The sequence below is a fragment of the Rhamphochromis sp. 'chilingali' genome, assembly GCF_963969265.1.
Source record: "Rhamphochromis sp. 'chilingali' genome assembly, chromosome: 8".
In the NCBI taxonomy this organism is placed as follows: Eukaryota; Metazoa; Chordata; class Actinopteri; order Cichliformes; family Cichlidae; genus Rhamphochromis; species Rhamphochromis sp. 'chilingali'.
In genome coordinates this window covers 22,876,744-22,895,337 of record NC_137935.1, presented here as the reverse complement: position 1 = coordinate 22,895,337, position 18,594 = coordinate 22,876,744, and the positions used below count along the sequence as shown (strand labels likewise).

At 41.2% G+C, this 18,594-nt stretch overlaps 1 protein-coding gene across 3 annotated transcripts; it reads left to right on the top strand.

The window, feature by feature from the left end:
• Nucleotides 1-18,577, top strand: nox4 (NADPH oxidase 4). 3 transcript variants are annotated; one of them, XM_080889758.1, is made up of 18 exons: nt 1-392; nt 704-799; nt 3,319-3,429; nt 3,720-3,804; nt 5,325-5,422; nt 5,993-6,020; nt 6,250-6,322; nt 7,694-7,774; nt 8,068-8,227; nt 9,727-9,891; nt 10,060-10,122; nt 10,804-10,864; nt 13,109-13,190; nt 13,908-14,027; nt 14,124-14,232; nt 14,575-14,643; nt 16,140-16,240; nt 16,331-18,577. In XM_080889758.1, the coding sequence occupies exons 1-18, from the start codon at nt 336-338 to the stop codon at nt 16,449-16,451; spliced, it is 1,680 nt and encodes a 559-aa protein (XP_080745884.1). In that variant the 5' UTR covers nt 1-335; the 3' UTR covers nt 16,452-18,577. The 3 variants fall into 3 exon arrangements, with proteins under 3 accessions (XP_080745884.1, XP_080745885.1, XP_080745886.1); XM_080889760.1 differs by having other exon boundaries at nt 350-392; nt 3,323-3,429; XM_080889759.1 differs by lacking the exon at nt 7,694-7,774.
• The last annotated feature ends 17 nt before the right edge of the window (nt 18,578-18,594 follow it).

Genomic DNA, 18,594 nt, shown 5'->3' with positions numbered 1-18,594 from the left:
TGTGTTTGTGGTTTCAATGAGCACGTCCTGTGTATTTTTATAAATTCACGATGTTTTAGGGAAGCTGCTGTCTTAATGTCCTTGCGTGTCGTTCATGGGGGGGACTGGTGAGAGGGGCAGAGAGAGAAAGAGCTGTGGTGGCTAAAAAGTGAAAATGCACTGTGAACGGAGGAGTTCCTGGGAGGTTGGACTGAGCAGGCACCGGCTGCTCTGTGGACACTGCAGTCTGGCATACAGACTGAGGCAGAGCTGCAGGGAGGACGAGTCTCTGAGATCTTGACCGCACCGGAGCTTTGGTGAAAAGTTTGGGCAGCTGCTGAGCCCCTGAAGGCATCATGGTTGTGTCGGCGCGGAGCTGGGTGGCCAACGAAGGAGGGAAGTACTTCGTCCTGGTGGGGAAAGTTTTTGTCTGACATTTGAAAACCACCCATCTCCACTTAAATCTGTTAACTGACTCGTTAATATATCTGTTATTTATCTTTAACTTACACAATTCTCCAAGAACGCTCAAATGAATCTGTTGCTGCTCAGTTACTGTGTTTAGTACATGTTGTATCCATGCAGTCTGCTTGGCTATTGTAGGGCAGCTGTGGCCTGAACTCAGATACAGATGTGCACGAGACGTTTACAGGCAATTTCTTGTGCTGTTTGTGATGATGTGTTCCGTGTGTGTGTGTGTCTCTCTGCGTGTGTGTGGGGGTAGATTCTGTGGCTGGGAGTTAACACCTGGCTGTTCATCAGCACCTTCCTGCTCTACTTCACTGGACAGCAATACCACTACCTCTACAAGATGCTCGGGGTGAGACCTGATACATTTACATGCACTTTCTAGATGTGTTGTTTTGAACCAAGCTTAAAGAAGGAAACGGACCCTTTACTGAGCCCTTACATCAAACCCTTTCTTAGCTGCATATGTTTGATTAGACATAAACAGATTTTTCAAGATTTTTATTTTTGTACATCTTGTCATGTGAGACAGGAAAAACTCATCAGTGACCCTGAGGGTCATGATATTGTTGATGCCAGCTAACATTCACAAAAGAAAACTGAAAATAACAAGGTCACTCTTAATGATATAAGTAGCAGCTGTGTTTTTACCAGCTGTGAGAAACGTATAAGTGACTTTCGTCTTCTGAAATCACGCTTTTTCCTCTGCCCTGTCATTTCCACCATATCATTTGAGATTAGTTATAAATCATGTACCTTCATAAGGCCTACAAAGTGTAGCTCCATGATGTAGTGATTCACATATTTTGGCTGATAAGTGAAAAATCCCTGGTTCTTGTGAGTAAGGGAACCGCTGACAGTAGCTTTATTCAGTAGACCTACAGTGCTCTTCATAATTCCACAACTAAACAAGGTTGTGTGTGTGACTTTTACACTATTTTCTGCGAAAAATTTGATTCTTATTGTTGTTAAGGAAGAGATAAAAGCACCACGTGTATTGGCTTGTTATTGTGACCTCCAGAACCAGGCAGCAGGGACATGAGCTGGGTCAACCAGTCACACACACATAGAATCAGGTTTAGATTTTAATGCCTGCTCGCTCATGTGGTGTAATTTTTGTCACAAGGTCTCAATGGTGTCTCTGTGGGCGTGGGTGTGTGACTCTCGATGCATGCTTGTGTGAGTGAAAAAGTTCCTTGTCTTTGGAAATAATAATTGCAGTCATTACTTCTGCACCAGATCTGTGATTTTCTCCCAAAAATCACATTTTTTATGCAAATATAGCAAAAACAAAAGCACTCACCTGGATTCTGTGTTTAAAAATATATCAAATTGTGCTGAACAAACTCCAAACTGATAACTGAAATGTGCCAAGAACAAAGTTTAGCACATATAATACAGTACGAGTATTTGTAAATGAAGTTGTTAAAGCTAGTATGAAAAGCCAGCAGATGAAAAAAACAAAGGTAAAGCTGGAAGTGATAAAATTAGATGTGGCAGCGAGCAGCATGTGCGAGCTATTGCACTGCGTGTACAGTGGATAGCAAAGGGGAGAGAGGGGCAAGTGTGGGCACGCTGCTGGCTTGACTGAATGCCTTACCAGAGGGCTTAAGCTTATGTGTGTGTCTGCACGTGTACGTGTGTACATGCAAGACGGAGATGTATTTCGAAGGCAAACTGAATCCAGCTCAAACTTCATATATCCAACTTTTCTCCTTCACCTGTGTAAATCGGGTTTTGGGGATGTACAGAAAGCAGGGAGGATATCAGACCTCCTGCTTGGTTTTGGCGTCAGCTGTTCTTAGTAAGGTATGCTGAGTGAACGTGTGTGTGTGGGAAGTCTTTCAAAGGTGTAGGCGTCTGATTTATAAGCATGCTGGTCTTCCCCCATCATCTGCTATATGTAGATTTTAACTCTTGACCAGTTGTTTCACCACATTCTTATATTTCAGCATCTGTTGTACAGCACACTGTGACAGCTAATCACTTGAAACTGGTGACTGACCAGAAGCTGCTGCCGCCTTAAGGAATCACATTGTTTTAAGCGCACTTCCTATATTATGTTGCATCTCTTACAGCCATCACAAATCTTTACCGCTATTTAAATCCCCCATCCCTTCAAAGGCTGGACTCCAGTTTCAGACGCGCTCTCCGTCTTTGATCTGTGCTTACCTTCATCTCTCACACCAGTCATTTCAGTTTCTTGGGGATAATCAGAAGAGACGGCACCTGCAGCGCACGCTCAGGCTGCCAAGAAAGTGTTTAAATGTGCTGTGTTTACAAGATGCCAAAGGACGTCCGGCTTTTAAGCTTGAAAACAGCTTCAATTGTCGGGCTCTAAGATTAAGATTTGTAAAACCACATTACACAGCAGACGTCCCCCCTGTGTCGCTTCAGGTAAACTGTCCACTTGTCATCAACGTGTTAGGGGCCTCTACATAACCTGCTCTGTACTGAAAGGATGACAGACTGTAAAACTTGCAAGTGGTGGCAAAACAGTGGTGTAGTCAGAAGAGTCTTTGAGTGTATACTTAGAGAATAAACAGTGTTTTCCAGTCTTTTTAAATCTCTTTTTAAAGCCAAAAACTGGATGACTTTCAAAATAAATGAATGTCTTCCATTTAAAGACTAACAGACTCCTAAAGGGGTCCTTAGCTCTCTATTCTGAGAAAGACAAAGGTAGTTTTATCTAGCACTACGAGCTATTCAATTGGCCATGATTGAATAGCTGATATCTGAATGGGAATAATCAAAAATGTGCACCTTAATCCACCAGGCCACTTTACACCCACCAAATGAGGCCTAGTGTTGGCAACTTGCCTAACAATGTATGTGTGTGTGTGTGTCTGTGTGTGTGTGTGTCTTTCCCAGCTAGGATTGTGCATCAGCAGGGCATCTGCAACTGTGCTAAACCTGAACTGCAGCTTGGTGCTTTTGCCCATGTGCCGCTCTCTGGTGACCTTTGTACGAGGAACACGGATGGTAAGAAATACTACAGCTCGGATGGATCATTGGAGTTTTTAGGGACGGGAAGAAGAACTTCCAAGTGGGTTTGGTTGTATCAGTGAAAACAGGTTGTGGGGCTTATTCTGTAAAAGCGACTCATATATTGTAAAAGAACTGCTAAAAAATACAGAGGCAAATATGAATATAGAAACATAAAAGGATTGCAGTCTTGATTAGGGTAGAAGGAAGAGGATTAGTTGGTGTTTTCATTGAATCCCAGCCACGTGAATAATACTATTGTCTGTGTGACACACACACTGATGCAGATATCAAGCAGAAAGACACGCAGACTGCTGGACAAGTCCAAGACCTTTCATGTGGCGTGTGGCGTTGCCATCTGCATCTTTTCTGGTAAAAGCTGTCACTCGTCACCCTGCCTCATATTCATTCATGTATCACTGTGTGCCTGTCTGTGTTAGTCTGCGTGCTGAATGTGTACACATGAATCCATGCTAGCTCAGCATTTCTGCTGAACCAGCTGTGATGCTCTTCTTGCTGTTTGTGTTTCTTTTTACTGTCTACGTGTCCTGTGTGTATGTTATTCTTATGGGTCTCCTATGACATCATGGGAGCCTCAAGCAGCCGTGGGTCCAGTGGCTCTCTTCTTTGCAGGGGTCTTCCTCTTATTCATTCATATGTTTCTGGGAAGCCTGACCAGCATTGCTGTTTCTTATAGTTACTTGCATGTGTCACAAAAAGCTGAACCGCAGGTAAAGTTAGTGGTAAGCCACATGCTGTGAGCTTTCCTGCAGCAGAGATTCGGGCATTGTAAAAAGGTCCTGCCTCGCTCTAAATATCTGACTAATTAATGTGATTAATGGTGGTTGCGGAGACGAGCTGGCCAGACGATGATTGTCAAAATTATGCATTACTGATTACTGATAAAGTGATAAATAAGGCCATTCATTCATCAGCTGAGAGTGTTTAACCAATCAAACTGCGTTACTTGATTGCTTATTAAGCAGGTTCATCTCCATGGAAGAGAAAGGCTGATGTTCACCAGCTTACATTCATACATCAGCATGCTAACTTGCATTAAATAGAAACAGAATGCCTGTATTTTCTTCAGAGCACATTTTATCACGGCCCATATAACAGTTGGAGTGACATTTTACTTAAAACCAAAATGGTCAGAAAGAAGCAATCCATTATCTGGGGACTGGGAACGTCGGTTAAAATCTTCCTTTCTGTGGTTTCACGGATATTCCAGCCTGGGTTGATCGGCTGAGATTTTGGCAGCAGAATGACAGAAATTAAAAAAATTTAAAAAAAAAAAACTTCAAATGCTGGCATCTGTTCTTTGCCTGTAAACTTAAGTTCTTCTTTTATCTTCATCATCACTCACCTCTCAACTCATTAAACATTACTCAGCAGTTCCCTATGCATATGCGTCCCCCCGCCCCCAACCCCGGGGCAAAGTTCTCATGTGCTGAAAAACAAAACTCAGAGACAACAAATGACTACAAAGGGAGGCAGCGGGAGAGACAGACGGAGAGGAGGAGGAAAGAAAAGAGAGCAATAGAGGAGGCAGTGGGAGTGACGAAGGATGTGAGTAGGGAAAATAGGACCCTTGTGTCTCGTGATCACACCCTCTAATTCCATCAGCTGTTGAACAACTGCGTGGTTTGGCCATGATGTCAGCTAGGAGTGTGTGTCCTGTGTGTGTGTGTGTGTGTGTGTGCCAGCTAGTAAGTGGGGAGGTTGTTTTGCTGAGTTTTTGCTGAATAGACAAAGAAATGTTTGTATGAGTTTCTGACGGCAGTTCATTTGAACATGTATAATTAAGTGAGAGCGTGTCTGTTTGAAGTCTTGTATGTGCGCACTAAATGTGTTTTAAATCAGCACAGTGTAACGTTTTGTTTCTCCTCTAGTTATGCACGTTTCTGCCCACCTGGTTAATGTTGTCAGATTCAGTGTGAGATACTCAGATGACTTTCCGGCTCTCAATTTGGCTCGCTACAGAGGAGAGGTGAGACTCAAGCACACCCCCCTGAACTCACCATCACAGTGACACGTCCCACCGCAAACCCTGTGCTTCCAGTTTCAAGACATGCTTGAAACCTGTTGTCTGACCACATCTGGAGCACATGAGCAAAACAGTCCTGCACACCTGGTCATTCACAATGTAAAACATCCACTAAAAGAAAACATGATTGCTGGATTGCCAGATGATTAACTGTCTTTTATATCAAAGCTTAAGCTACTGTTACATAATCAGAGAAGCATTCATTGTGAAGCACACCAATCTCTAAATCTGAAAGCATCAACCTGTTTGAGCAAGTGAGGGAAATATCCAAATATGTCCACACTTTTAGCCAAAGCTAGTCGTCTGGAGATTTTGTCTGCTGATTAGCTCACCTTCAAGAACATTCTAGAAAGTCACCAGCTGAAGTGATGTGTTGGAAAGAAGCCTGCAGACAGTTTTCTCTCCAAAGCACAGACTTGGCTTCCTCTGCGAGATCAAAAACTCTTCATCGGTCCTCACAGAAACAGATGCAGAAGAGTGAACACAATTCTTATTTTCTGCTTTCTTTCCTAGGACCCCATGCTGATTATTCTGACCACAAGTAAGGACTACTCTTTGTCATGCACTATGGTACAGATTAGTGGCTTTAGAAAGAATAGGAAGTCATGTTGTGTTTTTGAAATTCAGTTTTTATATTAAATTAAATGGCAAATATTGCTTTAAACGTGTGAGCAGACAATTCCCTTATGTGTATTTTTATATGTATGTTTGTGACCCCTAAGTACTTTGTTGGGTTTGTCTCCATTCTGTAACTGAGTTATTGTCTTTAGTCCCAGGAGTCACTGGTGTGCTGCTGGTCCTCATCCTCTTCCTGATGTTCATATCCTCCTCCTACTGTGTACGGTAGGCTAAATCAGACCACCATTATAATAGTCATCATAGTCTTTGTATTAATAGAAGCGAGGAAAGAACCCTCATAGACTTGATGAGCAACTGTAATTGGGATGAATTGGAGCCCGGCTCCACGTCTCCGTTCCTCGATACAAACATGATTTGTATTTATGTCTGTCTGTCAGACAGAAGGCGAGACATCAGTATCTCTGTGTTGTGTTTCTTCGCTTTTCTCTTTCTGTCTGAGCTCATGACTCATTTTGTGTTAGTCAAAGTGAAATGTAAGCTGGAGACCATGAGGAGGCACAATAACAGAAGGTTGTGGGAGAGAAAATCACAGCTCTGTCCTTATTCAGGTCATAGTGGGTCACTCACTATACGTGTATTAGTCTTCCGAACGGTCTCCCTGATTTCCTCGGTAATTGAACAGGGGATAAGAGGCTTTTCCAGACCACTTAAGGCTTTAGATAAGAATTTGGCTAAGTGGCTGGAGTGGTGGGATGATGGCGGCTGCACAGCAGAAGAATACCTGCTTAATGAGTCAGTGATCCACGGATATGAACTTACTTTAAAGTCTCCAAGGTTATTTATGTTTTACGGATTGCAGTACCTTCATGTCTGCTCCCTGTTGCCTTTAACATTAGAAAGTGTTGAGTTGTGAGAAGCTTTGCGTTACGATGCCCATGGAGGAGAAAATGTGTGCTCTATGATCTCATCTAACGACTTTGAAGAGAAGCCCACTTTTACAGCTTAATGTAAAAAAAAGAAAAAGTCACAGGCCACAGTGTTTAATTTATTTCAAGTGAGAATATGCATGAAATGAATTCCAAGATGCAATAATTTTATGTATTTATTTTTTGAAATGGAACTTTCCTCTCCAAAGATTCCTTCCACTTTCCCAGGAATGATAGATTGGGATAGCTTGAGTAATCTCTTCTAGCATCATTCCACTTCATGATCAAGTACAGTTAACTCAGAGAAACAACAGAGCTTTGTACTGCATGCCAGAGAGCGATACGTTGCTCTAATAGTTTCTCTTTTAAGTTCTTAAAAGAGATTTATGCTGTGTTTAGTTGTTGTTTCTGGAGAATGGTTGACAGATTAAGCTGTTTTGGTTAGTACAGAACCAGAAGAATCGTATGACATTGTTGGGTGTAACAGGATATCTTAGCCACGTTGTGTATATCTTAGTTACCATTTAAAAAGAGCTGCATTCGAAAAGGGAGAATACAGAGCTTGGTTGTTGTCTGCAGTGTTTATGGGGGGTTGTTCTGTGTAACGACCTCTTTACTGATCTTTGATGTTCTCCTCACTCAGGCTCTGAGCTGGGAGTCTGTACATCATGTCCTTAGTAAACTCTGATCGTCTTGTAATTTATTACAGCATGTCCAACTATGAGATCTTCTGGTACACACACAACCTCTTCATTGTTTTCTACGTCATCCTGATGATACACATGGTTGGGTAGGTAGCACTAACAGTGCATGTGGGTGTTTGGGTTTCCCCTCTACACTTATGCAACACACAGAGTCATTTCTTTTTCCAAGGAACTGAAAGTCTTTCAGGTGAAATTCAAATGCAGGTACTAGTCATCCCATTCAGCCAAGTGCTTGTTCGCGCCTGTTTGTTCTTCTGTGTGGTTGAACTGTCAGCCCCTAGTTTTCATTTTAAATCTATTTTGCCTGAGTAGTCGTAAAAGAGTGATGAGTAAATGTGCTAAAGTGTGACTGATGAAAACATTATGTTGTTTTCATCAGTGGAGCTCTAAAATATCAGACCAACATAGAGGCACACCCCCCTGGTTGCTTCAGAGCCAACCAGAGCAGCACCGAGCAGCAGGGAGATGAACTGGACACGAGTGAAGAAGAGGAGAGGCGATGCAACGAGGACGCTCGCTTCCAGCCACATTATCCCCAGGTCAGAGTGTGTGTGTGTGTGTGTGTGTGTGTGTGTGTGTGTGTGTGTGTGTGTGTGTGTGTGTGTGTGTGTGTGTGTGTGTGTGTGTGAGTGGTCCAGGCATGTGTGTTATGAGCATATTTACATGTGTTTGTGTTTTGGTTTGAGTTGAAGGAAATGTTTGTTTAAGTCTTCGTCAGTGTTTTAGGGTTTGTGGTTGGGGCTTTTGGATGAATGCTGGGTATTTGGGAAGTGTTGGTAGGAGCTGGTCCCATTGAGCAGGGGTGTAATACTGCTAGGAAGGGGCTGCATCCTTTCTCTACATCAAGGCCTGTTTTTGTGTGTGTTTCCTCCTGCGTGTGTGATGATGTGTTTGCACTTGGTCGTTAAGCAACGAGCTGGTTCCATAAATCCCCCCTTAAGTACAGTTGTGCTCCCAGGGCTTTACTGAAGCTGCGAGCAATTAGTCTGTTACAGGTAACTGCCAACAGAAAGGAAGAGAAAAACCTCACACTGTGATATCAGTCGATTTAGTATTTATTCTTGTGAGCGTACTCTCTCTTTTCAGCTGGACTTGATTCAGACTCCTCGGGTTATTGTGATGGGGAGCAGGCTGATGGAATTACAAAGCTTTGATAGAAAATACCTGGTACACATTTCTGTACTAACATTCGCCGACTTAGATACATTCCCGAGGGAAAATTCGGCTGCTGTAGTTTGAATGGCCTTTATTATGCAAAGATTCCAGTCGCCAAGCCTCATGATTCAAGCCACTTTTCAAATACTGATACCACCAGAACAGCGGCAGCAGTCATTGGTTTGCTTACAGTGCTGCGCGAAAGTATTTGCCCCCTTTGTGGGAGTAAATACAAAATGCACTTTTTAAATAAAGACTTAACTGACTGGGCAAAATAAATGAAATCACTCTCTGCTTGTTAAATCGTGAATTAACTGCGATAAAGCAGAGTTTCTGGAAAGCTAGCCTCACTCAAGCCTGATAGCTCCCAGACCTGTTGAATCAAGAAATCACTTAAATACAGCCTGTCTGACAAAGTGAAGTAAAGTGAAAGATTTTAAAAAATGACACATCATGTCATGATCTTAAGAATCTCAAGATAAACAGCAAAGTCACTGATATCTTTCAGTCTGGAAAGAATTACAAAGCAATTTCTAAGATTTTGAGAGTCCAGAGAACCACAGTGGGAGCCATTATCTACAAAAAGACCAAACAAAGTTGGAACCAACAAAACTTTTTCTTTCTGTAGTCCACTCGTTTCAGTAACCAGGAACTGTGATGGATCATGAGCCACATGAGCTATTAAGTCATTGATTTTTCAGATCTTTCCTTTTATGTGACAGTGTTGGGGTCACACCAGAGTAACTGCTGAGATTTTGTAACATAGTGACATCGCAAAAAAAATAAACTCAGGAGAGCAACACACATGACATAAAGCTGTCTTTGTGAAACTGCTTTCATTATCTATCCCATATGCCTGGTTTGTGCTGTGTTGTTTCTGTAGACGTGGCTGTGGGTGTCTGGTCCTCTCTGTCTCTACTGTGTGGAGCGTTTCTACCGCTACATCCAGAGCCGTGACCCTGTTACCATAGTGACAGTCATCAGGCACCCTTGTGATGTCGTGGAGTTGCGCATGCTGAAAAAGAACTTCAAAGCTCGACCTGGACAGGTGAGTTGGTCAAATATCCGCTGCTTTTTGGAGAGAAGGGAAATTCCACTCGTTTGATTCATCTGATGATTTCTTTCTCTCGACATACCCCCTCTCTAATCCCCCCGTCCTCCTTCTTTTACATCCTGCTGGCTCTCTGCGACTTCCCGTCCTCCTCTTTTTTCTCAGCATATTCTTCTTAACTGCCCAGGTGTCTCCTCATTTGAGAACCATCCCTTCACGCTCACAATGGTAAGACCTACTGCAGCCCGCTTTAACGCATTCCTCTGTCGTGACACAGTGCAAGCACACATATATTCTGTATACACATGTGAATGCAGATGTTTATTAGTAGATACTCAACACACCCTCTGCTGATGACTGGCACTTGACTGACACCTGGGCTGTGCAGTAATATTGTGTTTCACGCTGTGTATTGATGCTTACGGGATTAGTTCAGATTCCATGATACAGTAGGAGAAGATAAAGAAATCCCTGTATGCTCGCACAGCAGGAAGGGATGGAATCATTTACACACAAACACACACACACACACACACACACACACGCAGCCACATACAAAACCCACTGATTCCCACAAAGGAGCACAATAACTGTGCATGCCTATGCCTGGTGTGTTATAGAGCTTTGAGGAGGAGGGTAGAGAATCACTCTGACAGAGAGCAGACAGACCCCTGAGGCTAGTAACACTGTCTGCCAACAGGAAGGCCGTGCGTGTGTGTGTCCATCAATGTGTGTGTGTGTGTGTAGATTGTTAAATTTAGTGAAAAGAGCTATAGCTATGTATTGTATATGTGCTGACCCATGTGTTTGTGTGTATGCCAGTTTTTCTTGTGTTAGCTGCACGTGTCTCTGTGTGTTAACGTGTGTGTTTGTATTTTGAGTAACTGTCAGCCCTTTAACTCCTCACAGTGTCCCACAGAGAACAAGGAAACTTTGGGCATCCATCTGCGAGTTGTGGGAGACTGGACTGGTGGGCTCACACATACACACACACACACAGAGAAAAGAGTGACACACAGTTTCTATTCCCTATCAAAGCTGACAGGATGGAAGCTGTTTTGTTTTGTTCTCTCTGCTGAGGACACATTTCTGAAGAGCTGCATTCTGATGTGTGTAATCATCCCCTGTTTTTTTCTCCTTGTGTGTGTGAGTGAGTGTGTGCAAGACTCCTTCTTTACCTCAAGGCCAAGATTGTTCCCACAGGTTCATCATCTTCCTAGATGACACATTAGTTAATGGAGTTCAAGAATGTTAAAAATGGCAAGAATGCAGTTTTTACCATTCTTGAACTCCATTAACTAATAAAACCAGAACGAGGACTTGATGTCATTTGGACACAGTATGTGCAGTCTGTTCAGGAAAAGGGACTGGTTACCATGCAGCCAACTTTAAGGAAATATCTTTTAGTGGAAGTTCTGGCTAAAACACTTACTGTCCTTTCCACTTGCTTTGGTACACACCCTAATACACACCAAGGGAAGTTAATCATCCTGGATGACAGGATGAAATGAGAAGGACAGAAATGATGTACTGAAAGGGCCTACATCTCTGCATGGTAACGATATCTGTACTTTTAGTTGCATTGCTCATGACCAGTGTTGGGACATATATCACATATAGATACTGTTGCTAGATTTATTTTGAAGCAGCTCCATATAAGGTTTTTCTAAGCATTTTGATCTTTTGAGCACAAGCTTCTCCCTCAGCCTTTTTGTCCCGCATATTTTTGTTTGTTTATCTTGTATCCTCCAACTCTGCATTTTTTTCTGGTTATATTTAATATCATAAAAGGATGACTGATGGGGCTTTGTACTGATATGTGGCATATGTGAGGTTACGTTGCAGTCATTAGTTGTTTCTGAAATTTAGGCACGCCGAGGATAAACACTAACGTGATGCAATGAGTACTGCAGCTCATTAGTCCTGACATGGAGTACATGAGTAATTCGATTTTTAACCTCCCCGGGTATGTGTGTGTCAACATCTGAAAACGGTCTATAATGGGAACAAGAACAAAATCAGAAATGTATTTTCATTTTCAGTACTTATGATCAGTGACAGATGACACTGCCTGTCACTTTTCAGCATTCCAGTAGGCCAATCAGCACCATTCATTCAGAGTAAAAATTACAACTAACTAAATAAAAGACAAATGAACCATATTCAGAGCAACAGCAGACTCATAAATAATTTCTAGAAATATATGCTTGTCTGATTGTTCACTTGAGAATTCCCCACAAAGGTGAGATGTGCATATTTTTTTAACTTGTTGAATTGCAGCTTTGCACCAGGACTGCTGACTGCCACATCCTGCAGCTATAAAGTGTGTTTTTGAGTGGAAAGATCAGTACTGACATTCATGAGTTAGGACCTGTAGCCTATGATGCTGGAAATGTGTTACAGGCCAATTAATTTTCAAAAATTTATGAACTCTTACTGGGAATTTATGCTTCAGTAGGAAATTCATGCCGTAGCTACTTTGTAACTGCAAACACTTCTAAAACCCTATAACCCTACCTGCAACCTAATCTGACGTGCAACTCCTTGGAAATGTAAGAACACGTCACCTTGACGCAGCCTGCAACTTAAACTAACAACTATTGCAACCATTGATTCCTCTTGTCCATTTCTGCCTTCTTTTTCTCAGTTTTTGAATAAATCGGAGAAAGAATAAGGATATTAGTGCATTACAAGGAATAATAATCATAGCATCAATATAAGGGTTTCAAGGGACTCGAAGGGACAGGATGAGGAGGTCGGACAATTTAGAGGGCGTCAGAATAGAGCTGCTGCTCCTGCACATCGAAAAGAGTCTGCTGAGTTAGTTGAGGGATCTGACTAGGATGCTTCCTGGACGCCTCCCAGGTGAGGTATTTGTAGTATGTCCTAGTGAGAGGAGACCCCTGGGGCAGAACCAGGACTCGCTGGAGAGATTACATCTCACAGCTGGCGTGGAAACAATTCTGTGTCACCCTGGATGAGCTGCAGGAGGCTGAGGTGATGCAAGTCTGGGATTCTCTGCTCAGACTCATGCCCCTGCAACTTGGACCCAGATAAGCAGTAGAAAATGAATAGATGGAAGTTACATTGACAGAAGCATTATGTATCTAAATATTCTAATAGGCTTGAGAGTATATGTGATCATTAGGAGATCCCTCTGGTTTTTTCACAAATCACACCATGCCTGAAACGATCTCCTCTCCTCTGTCCTCAGAACGATTCACACAGCTGCTGCTTCCTGAGCCAAGGATAGACATGGAGATCCTTCCCATGGCCCAAAAGAGGAGATACCCCAAGTACGTTTCTGTGTGTGTCTGCTTAAATAATGTGGCTGACTTGATTTCTCATGAAGCCTCAGAATCCCAGAATGGCTGAAGGTTTCAACCTTTTGACCTCTGACTCAGTGCTCTTCCTGCTCTGTGTTTGATAGACAGTCAGATGAGTTAAACAAACCATCAAAGGCCCAAACCCCCTTGGTCTCCTGTGTTGGAACAAATTTCATTTTTAAAAAAATAATGGAATATATTTTGACCATGAATATAAATATTTCAGAAGTGTTACAGATTCCTGTATTCATGATTATGTGACAGTAATGGCAAACCTCACAAACCACGCCTCATATGGATGGCCCTCATGTTATTTATCTTTTACGTAGTTTCATGTGTAATATCTTCTCAGTATTCTGTGTTACATTGAGTTAAGTTTGTGTCTAATTTTTTGTGTGTGTATTCTTGATCACACAAGAGAGCGAGCAGCTGTTGTGGAGATATTTATGTATTTGGGGGATTGCTGTCTATTTGTCAGTTCACACACACCAGAGCACAGACAGACAGACAGACAGACACACACACAACTGCACCCAGACTAGGATTTCAAATGCAGGATGTTTATGTGTGTTTGACCCAAGGGAGAAATATAATTGCATATGTGTATATTTATCTTGGTAGCTTCTCAGCCAACGATCTTTTGTTTTCTTTGTGTTGTTGTTTTTTTTGTCCACATTGTATGTTCAGAGTTTATGTTGATGGGCCATTTGGAGGTCCGTCAGAAGAGGTATTCAACTATGATGTCAGTCTTTGTGTTGCCGGCGGAATAGGAGTCACCCCGTTCGCCTGTGTGCTGCGGGCGCTGCTGTGAGTTCTTACAAAAATATATTATATGCTTATAAATTATGCACAGACTGGGCATTTATCAATGGACTTCTTCCTTCCTTCCTGCTGTACACCTAGTGATGGCTGGATGGGTTTCAGGTTGCAGAGGTTGTATTTTGTGTGGGTCTGCAAGGAACTCCAGTCGTTTTACTGGTTCGCAGAGCTGCTGTGTGCTCTGCATCACAAGGTCAGGACAAACTCTGGCTGTTAGAACCTTCATGTTATATGAATCATGCTGGAATTAAATGGCAAGCTATAATTCAAGTTTTCTAAATGTTTGTGGCATTCGGCAGACGAAGGTCAGAGGTGTATGTGTCTGTGAGACAGCAGAAGTTGTAGACTTGAGCAAAAAGCCTCTGTTTTTTGTTTGCTGGGTTTCACACAGTCTTGAGGCTGTTTGTAGTCTCGCCTCTGCTTCTGTATTTCAGAAAAATCTAGAAAATAAATGCTGCATTTATATCCTGTATCGTACTTTATGAATGAAATCAAATACACATCAGCAACACTACAAACCATGTTTTTCATTTAGCTCTGGAACGAAAACAGACCGGACTACTTTAATCTGAAACTGTATATCAGTCAACCAGACAGCTTGCAGGTAATTGTGGCACACACACACACACACACACACACACACACACACACACACACACACACACACACACACACACACACACACATATCAGTGTTTCTCTTTGCTAATCTTGTAATTTTATTGTATTTCATTGTCACTTGCTCTTCTCGGTTTATCTTTTGTTAGATTTTAAGAACTCCACCCACTAGAGGGCGGTGCTTTACAAACAGAGAGAAGCTACAGCGCACAGTTTAAAGTGTATCTGTTGCATGTTTTCCAGACTGTTCCATTAAAGCAAACGCTTTTGTTCTTTTAGGCGATGTAACAGCCAACCAATATAGAAAAAAAATAATTCTGTTATATTAGTTTATCGAAAACATTTTGAGGAGTTTTGAACGTATTCGTGCGACTCTCGCGGTGGACGTCTGATTACGAAGTTTACGTCAGTCGGACCCAACCGGACCCTTGCTTATTTTAAACTGTCCGGAGCCTCGAGTCCTCTGGGGTCCTCTCTGGTCCGAGCACCTACTTCATTCATTTTTTTAAATTTTGTGACCTCGGTGACTTGTCCACCGAGAATTTACATTACCGTATAGAAACTAAGCGTGCGGCCCGAGCGGCGAGCTTCAAAGACGTATAACAGGAAGTAGTTAGCCGTCGATTCTGAAGCTAGCCGTGTCCGCTACGGGACATACAATGGACTTATTGACATAAATATACATTACAAATAGGCATAACGTCACAATGGCCGTCTTCTGTTTTTGTATGGCATACGCCGAATCCACGCTATCTCCTCGTTAGTATAGTGGTTAGTATCCCCGCCTGTCACGCGGGAGACCGGGGTTCGATTCCCCGACGGGGAGACGAAGTCTTTTTATCCGTTTAGCATCACACAACATCGCTGGGTGTTCCCATCAGCCTTGGGGTTACTCAAAAATGTTTGGCACATTATTCATTGCTTTTCTCAAAAATAACAGGATACATTATTTAACTACTTAGCCAAGAAAGTAATTTGTTAAACTACTCTTTACATTACTGTGGACTGTGGTTGTTGCTGTCCTGGACGCAGATTGCATTTGAATTGCCCTTTTTTGCAATAAAAATAAAATAAATGTCCAAAAGCTCCAAATTTCCAACTGTGTTAAGGTTCACCAAACCAGCCAGTTTATTGGTTGATTCCCATTTCATTTACATTCACCTTTTTGTGACTAAATTTCCTTTGCTCTACTAACAGTAGACTGACACAGCTATGTCCAGCACTGGTGGCCCTTAAATTAGATACCACATTCTTTTAGCCTCTAGGAGAAAACAGGAGAAAAAAACAGACTTTTTCACTTTTTTGATTTAGAGAGATGTACACTTTATCTGATAGAAGTCTCAAACAAAAAATGTTTCTCATAAACAGTATAAATGTTTCTTTGTTATGTTTTTTTTCTGTAGTAGTAATAGCATTAACTTTATGTAACATATAATGCAAATGTGAATTCAAAGCATCCTAGTTTTTTATGCTTTTTTTGCAGAGCATGTCTGAGGAGAAGTACCGCCCACTCACATCAAGGATGCAGATTGGTCGGCCCAGGTGGAAGTTACTCTTTGATGAAATTGGAAAATCCAACAAACAGTGAGTACAGTGGGACTATCCAGTGAGTCTCGTAGCTGTAGAAACGTGTGTATAACATTGTTGTTAAAATTGATTTCTCTGTGGTTTCAGTAAACGTGTTGGTGTTTTCTGCTGCGGACCGAAGGGCATCTCCAGGACTCTCCACCGACTGTGTAACTCACCTCAATACAATGGAACAACATTCGAATTCAACAAAGAGTCGTTCAGCTGATTAAACTTTAGAGCTGGTGCTACACTGTCAGGGCATATCAGTAGAAGTCATCTACTTTGGGGTAGATGGCTTCTCATTCAATCATGGGAAAAGTTTTTAGTTAAATTAAAGTTCTTAGTACCTTTGGACAATCATGGTTGCTTAAAAAAATCTTGGATGGATTTTCATTTGATATAAATACTGACTGTAAAGTTAAATAATGATAGACTATTTATATTCAATCTCTGTACATGTTTTCTAAAGGTCTGGCACATCGAAACAGCCTGTTGGGTGCTTTAAATAAGCTTCGACTTTGGTTTGTGACCCAATCAACATGTGAGAAAAGCTTGGAGTCTCCCGAAGCTTCTGTATCATCCCTGCCCTGTTGCACCCCTCTGTGGAGTAAAATTGCATTCTCATGTTGGAGTCGAGTGTGAGGAAAAAGGTGTGACTCACCGTGATCTTATCACAGTATTAAGAGACTTAAGAGCCAAGCCCCCACCTAGTTCTAAATATCCAAAATATATGGATATCTTCTACATCCAGAATCAACTGGCCCAACATTTGTTTTGTCAGCATCTAAAATATACTGCTCACACATTCTTAATTCTTGCTTATTACCAAGTTGTAATTACCCTGGATTTGTCGATGAACGCTGACTAAATGATGATCACATTCTTCAAATACAGTGCTTAACAAATTTATTAGACATTAAACCACTAAAACTGATTTCTCTGTTCGGGTAATTAAGTGTAATTTGGTATCGTACTCAAATAATAATATTAATAATGTGCTTTACTATTTTTTCATACTTTTGTAAAGCAGTAAACCTGAAAATGAATGGATAATAACAATAATTATATTTTAGCATTAAAGGTATTTCTATTAAAGAACATGTGCATACTGGTGAATCAACTATTACAGCAACATAAAAATGATTTTAGTAATTACCAGTACTGTTAATTTAGGGCAACTGTGGGCTAAATTTACACTGGGGCGATGGTCGAAGAAAATTGTCAAGCAGTGTATGTTTAGCATGCATATTAGATTTAAACGCTCAGAAAAGGGGGCAAGGATTTTAGGTCCCCGCAGAATGTTACGGGTCAGTATGTTTCTCTCACTGTGGAAGGATTTGTAGACAGCCCGGAGGGAAGTGTGACATTTGACAAAACTAAGAGGCAGAAAAAAGTATTACAACACTTATCTCAGAGTCTGAGGCAGTGTGGTTTAAAAATGGGCACACGATGATGCAGTCTTTACACACCACTACACCTCAAGCTTTTTTTTTACTTTTTTTTTGTTGCTTACTTTATTTATATTGTTTAAAATAAATGTACAATTTGACATGTCAAGGTTCTGCAGGATTTTGGCAATCTTTACTGAGTCTACTCACAGGTATATAACGGAAGCATATTTCAGGTTATGATGATTTACTGGTTTACTTTAGTATTTGTCATGTTTAAAACCTCTGATTTTTTTTTTTGAATGCCACAAACTGGAGACTGGAGGTTTCTACAAAGAATAAACATCTTGATTTTTTTCTGATCAACTGAGTAAACGTTGTAATTATAATTTGAAATTTTTGACATTTATCTAAATCTTTAAGATCAACTTTCTTTTTTGGCACAAGTATGAAATAAATGGTTTATATTTATTACATCTTTATTAAATGTACTGTTTTCAATCATTGAGTGATTTAGTTTTACATTTATTTATAATTGAAACTACAGTCGTAATGACCACTCAAACATCGCACTGCAGTGCAGTAACTGAACAGCCCAGTCAATCAGCATTACATGCAGATTTCTGCCACCATGCTGTAAAATACACAATCTCCTAGTTATTTTTAAAAGTGATTATCAACATTATTGCATAAAAAATAGGCAGCAAATTTGCATCAAGTTGGATTTTTAATGAAGCATGTACAAACTCGTGATTCATCTTTGTAAGCACTGTAACAACTACAGTTAATTTGCTTGTGAGAGGATTGCAAGAAAAACTGCACGCTGTCTTTTAGCATCAGTTCAAATACACACATTAGCACATTAGAAATGTAGTCATTGTTTTCTCTGAAATCATATTTTTAACCACTCAAACTAAACTCACAACAGTGGTTAATGTACATTTTTTACATTTATTGCATATTTCACAAAACCCTGGAAGT

Excerpts from the sequence above, each read along its gene's own strand:
- nox4 (XM_080889758.1), top strand. The coding sequence starts at position 336 with ATGGTTGTGTCGGCGCGGAGCTGGGTGGCCAACGAAGGAGGGAAGTAC. Across the intron at positions 3,430-3,719 it reads TTGTACGAGGAACACGGATG|ATATCAAGCAGAAAGACACG; the intron begins GTAAGAAATACT and ends ACACTGATGCAG. Across the intron at positions 10,865-13,108 it reads AGTTGTGGGAGACTGGACTG|AACGATTCACACAGCTGCTG; the intron begins GTGGGCTCACAC and ends CTCTGTCCTCAG.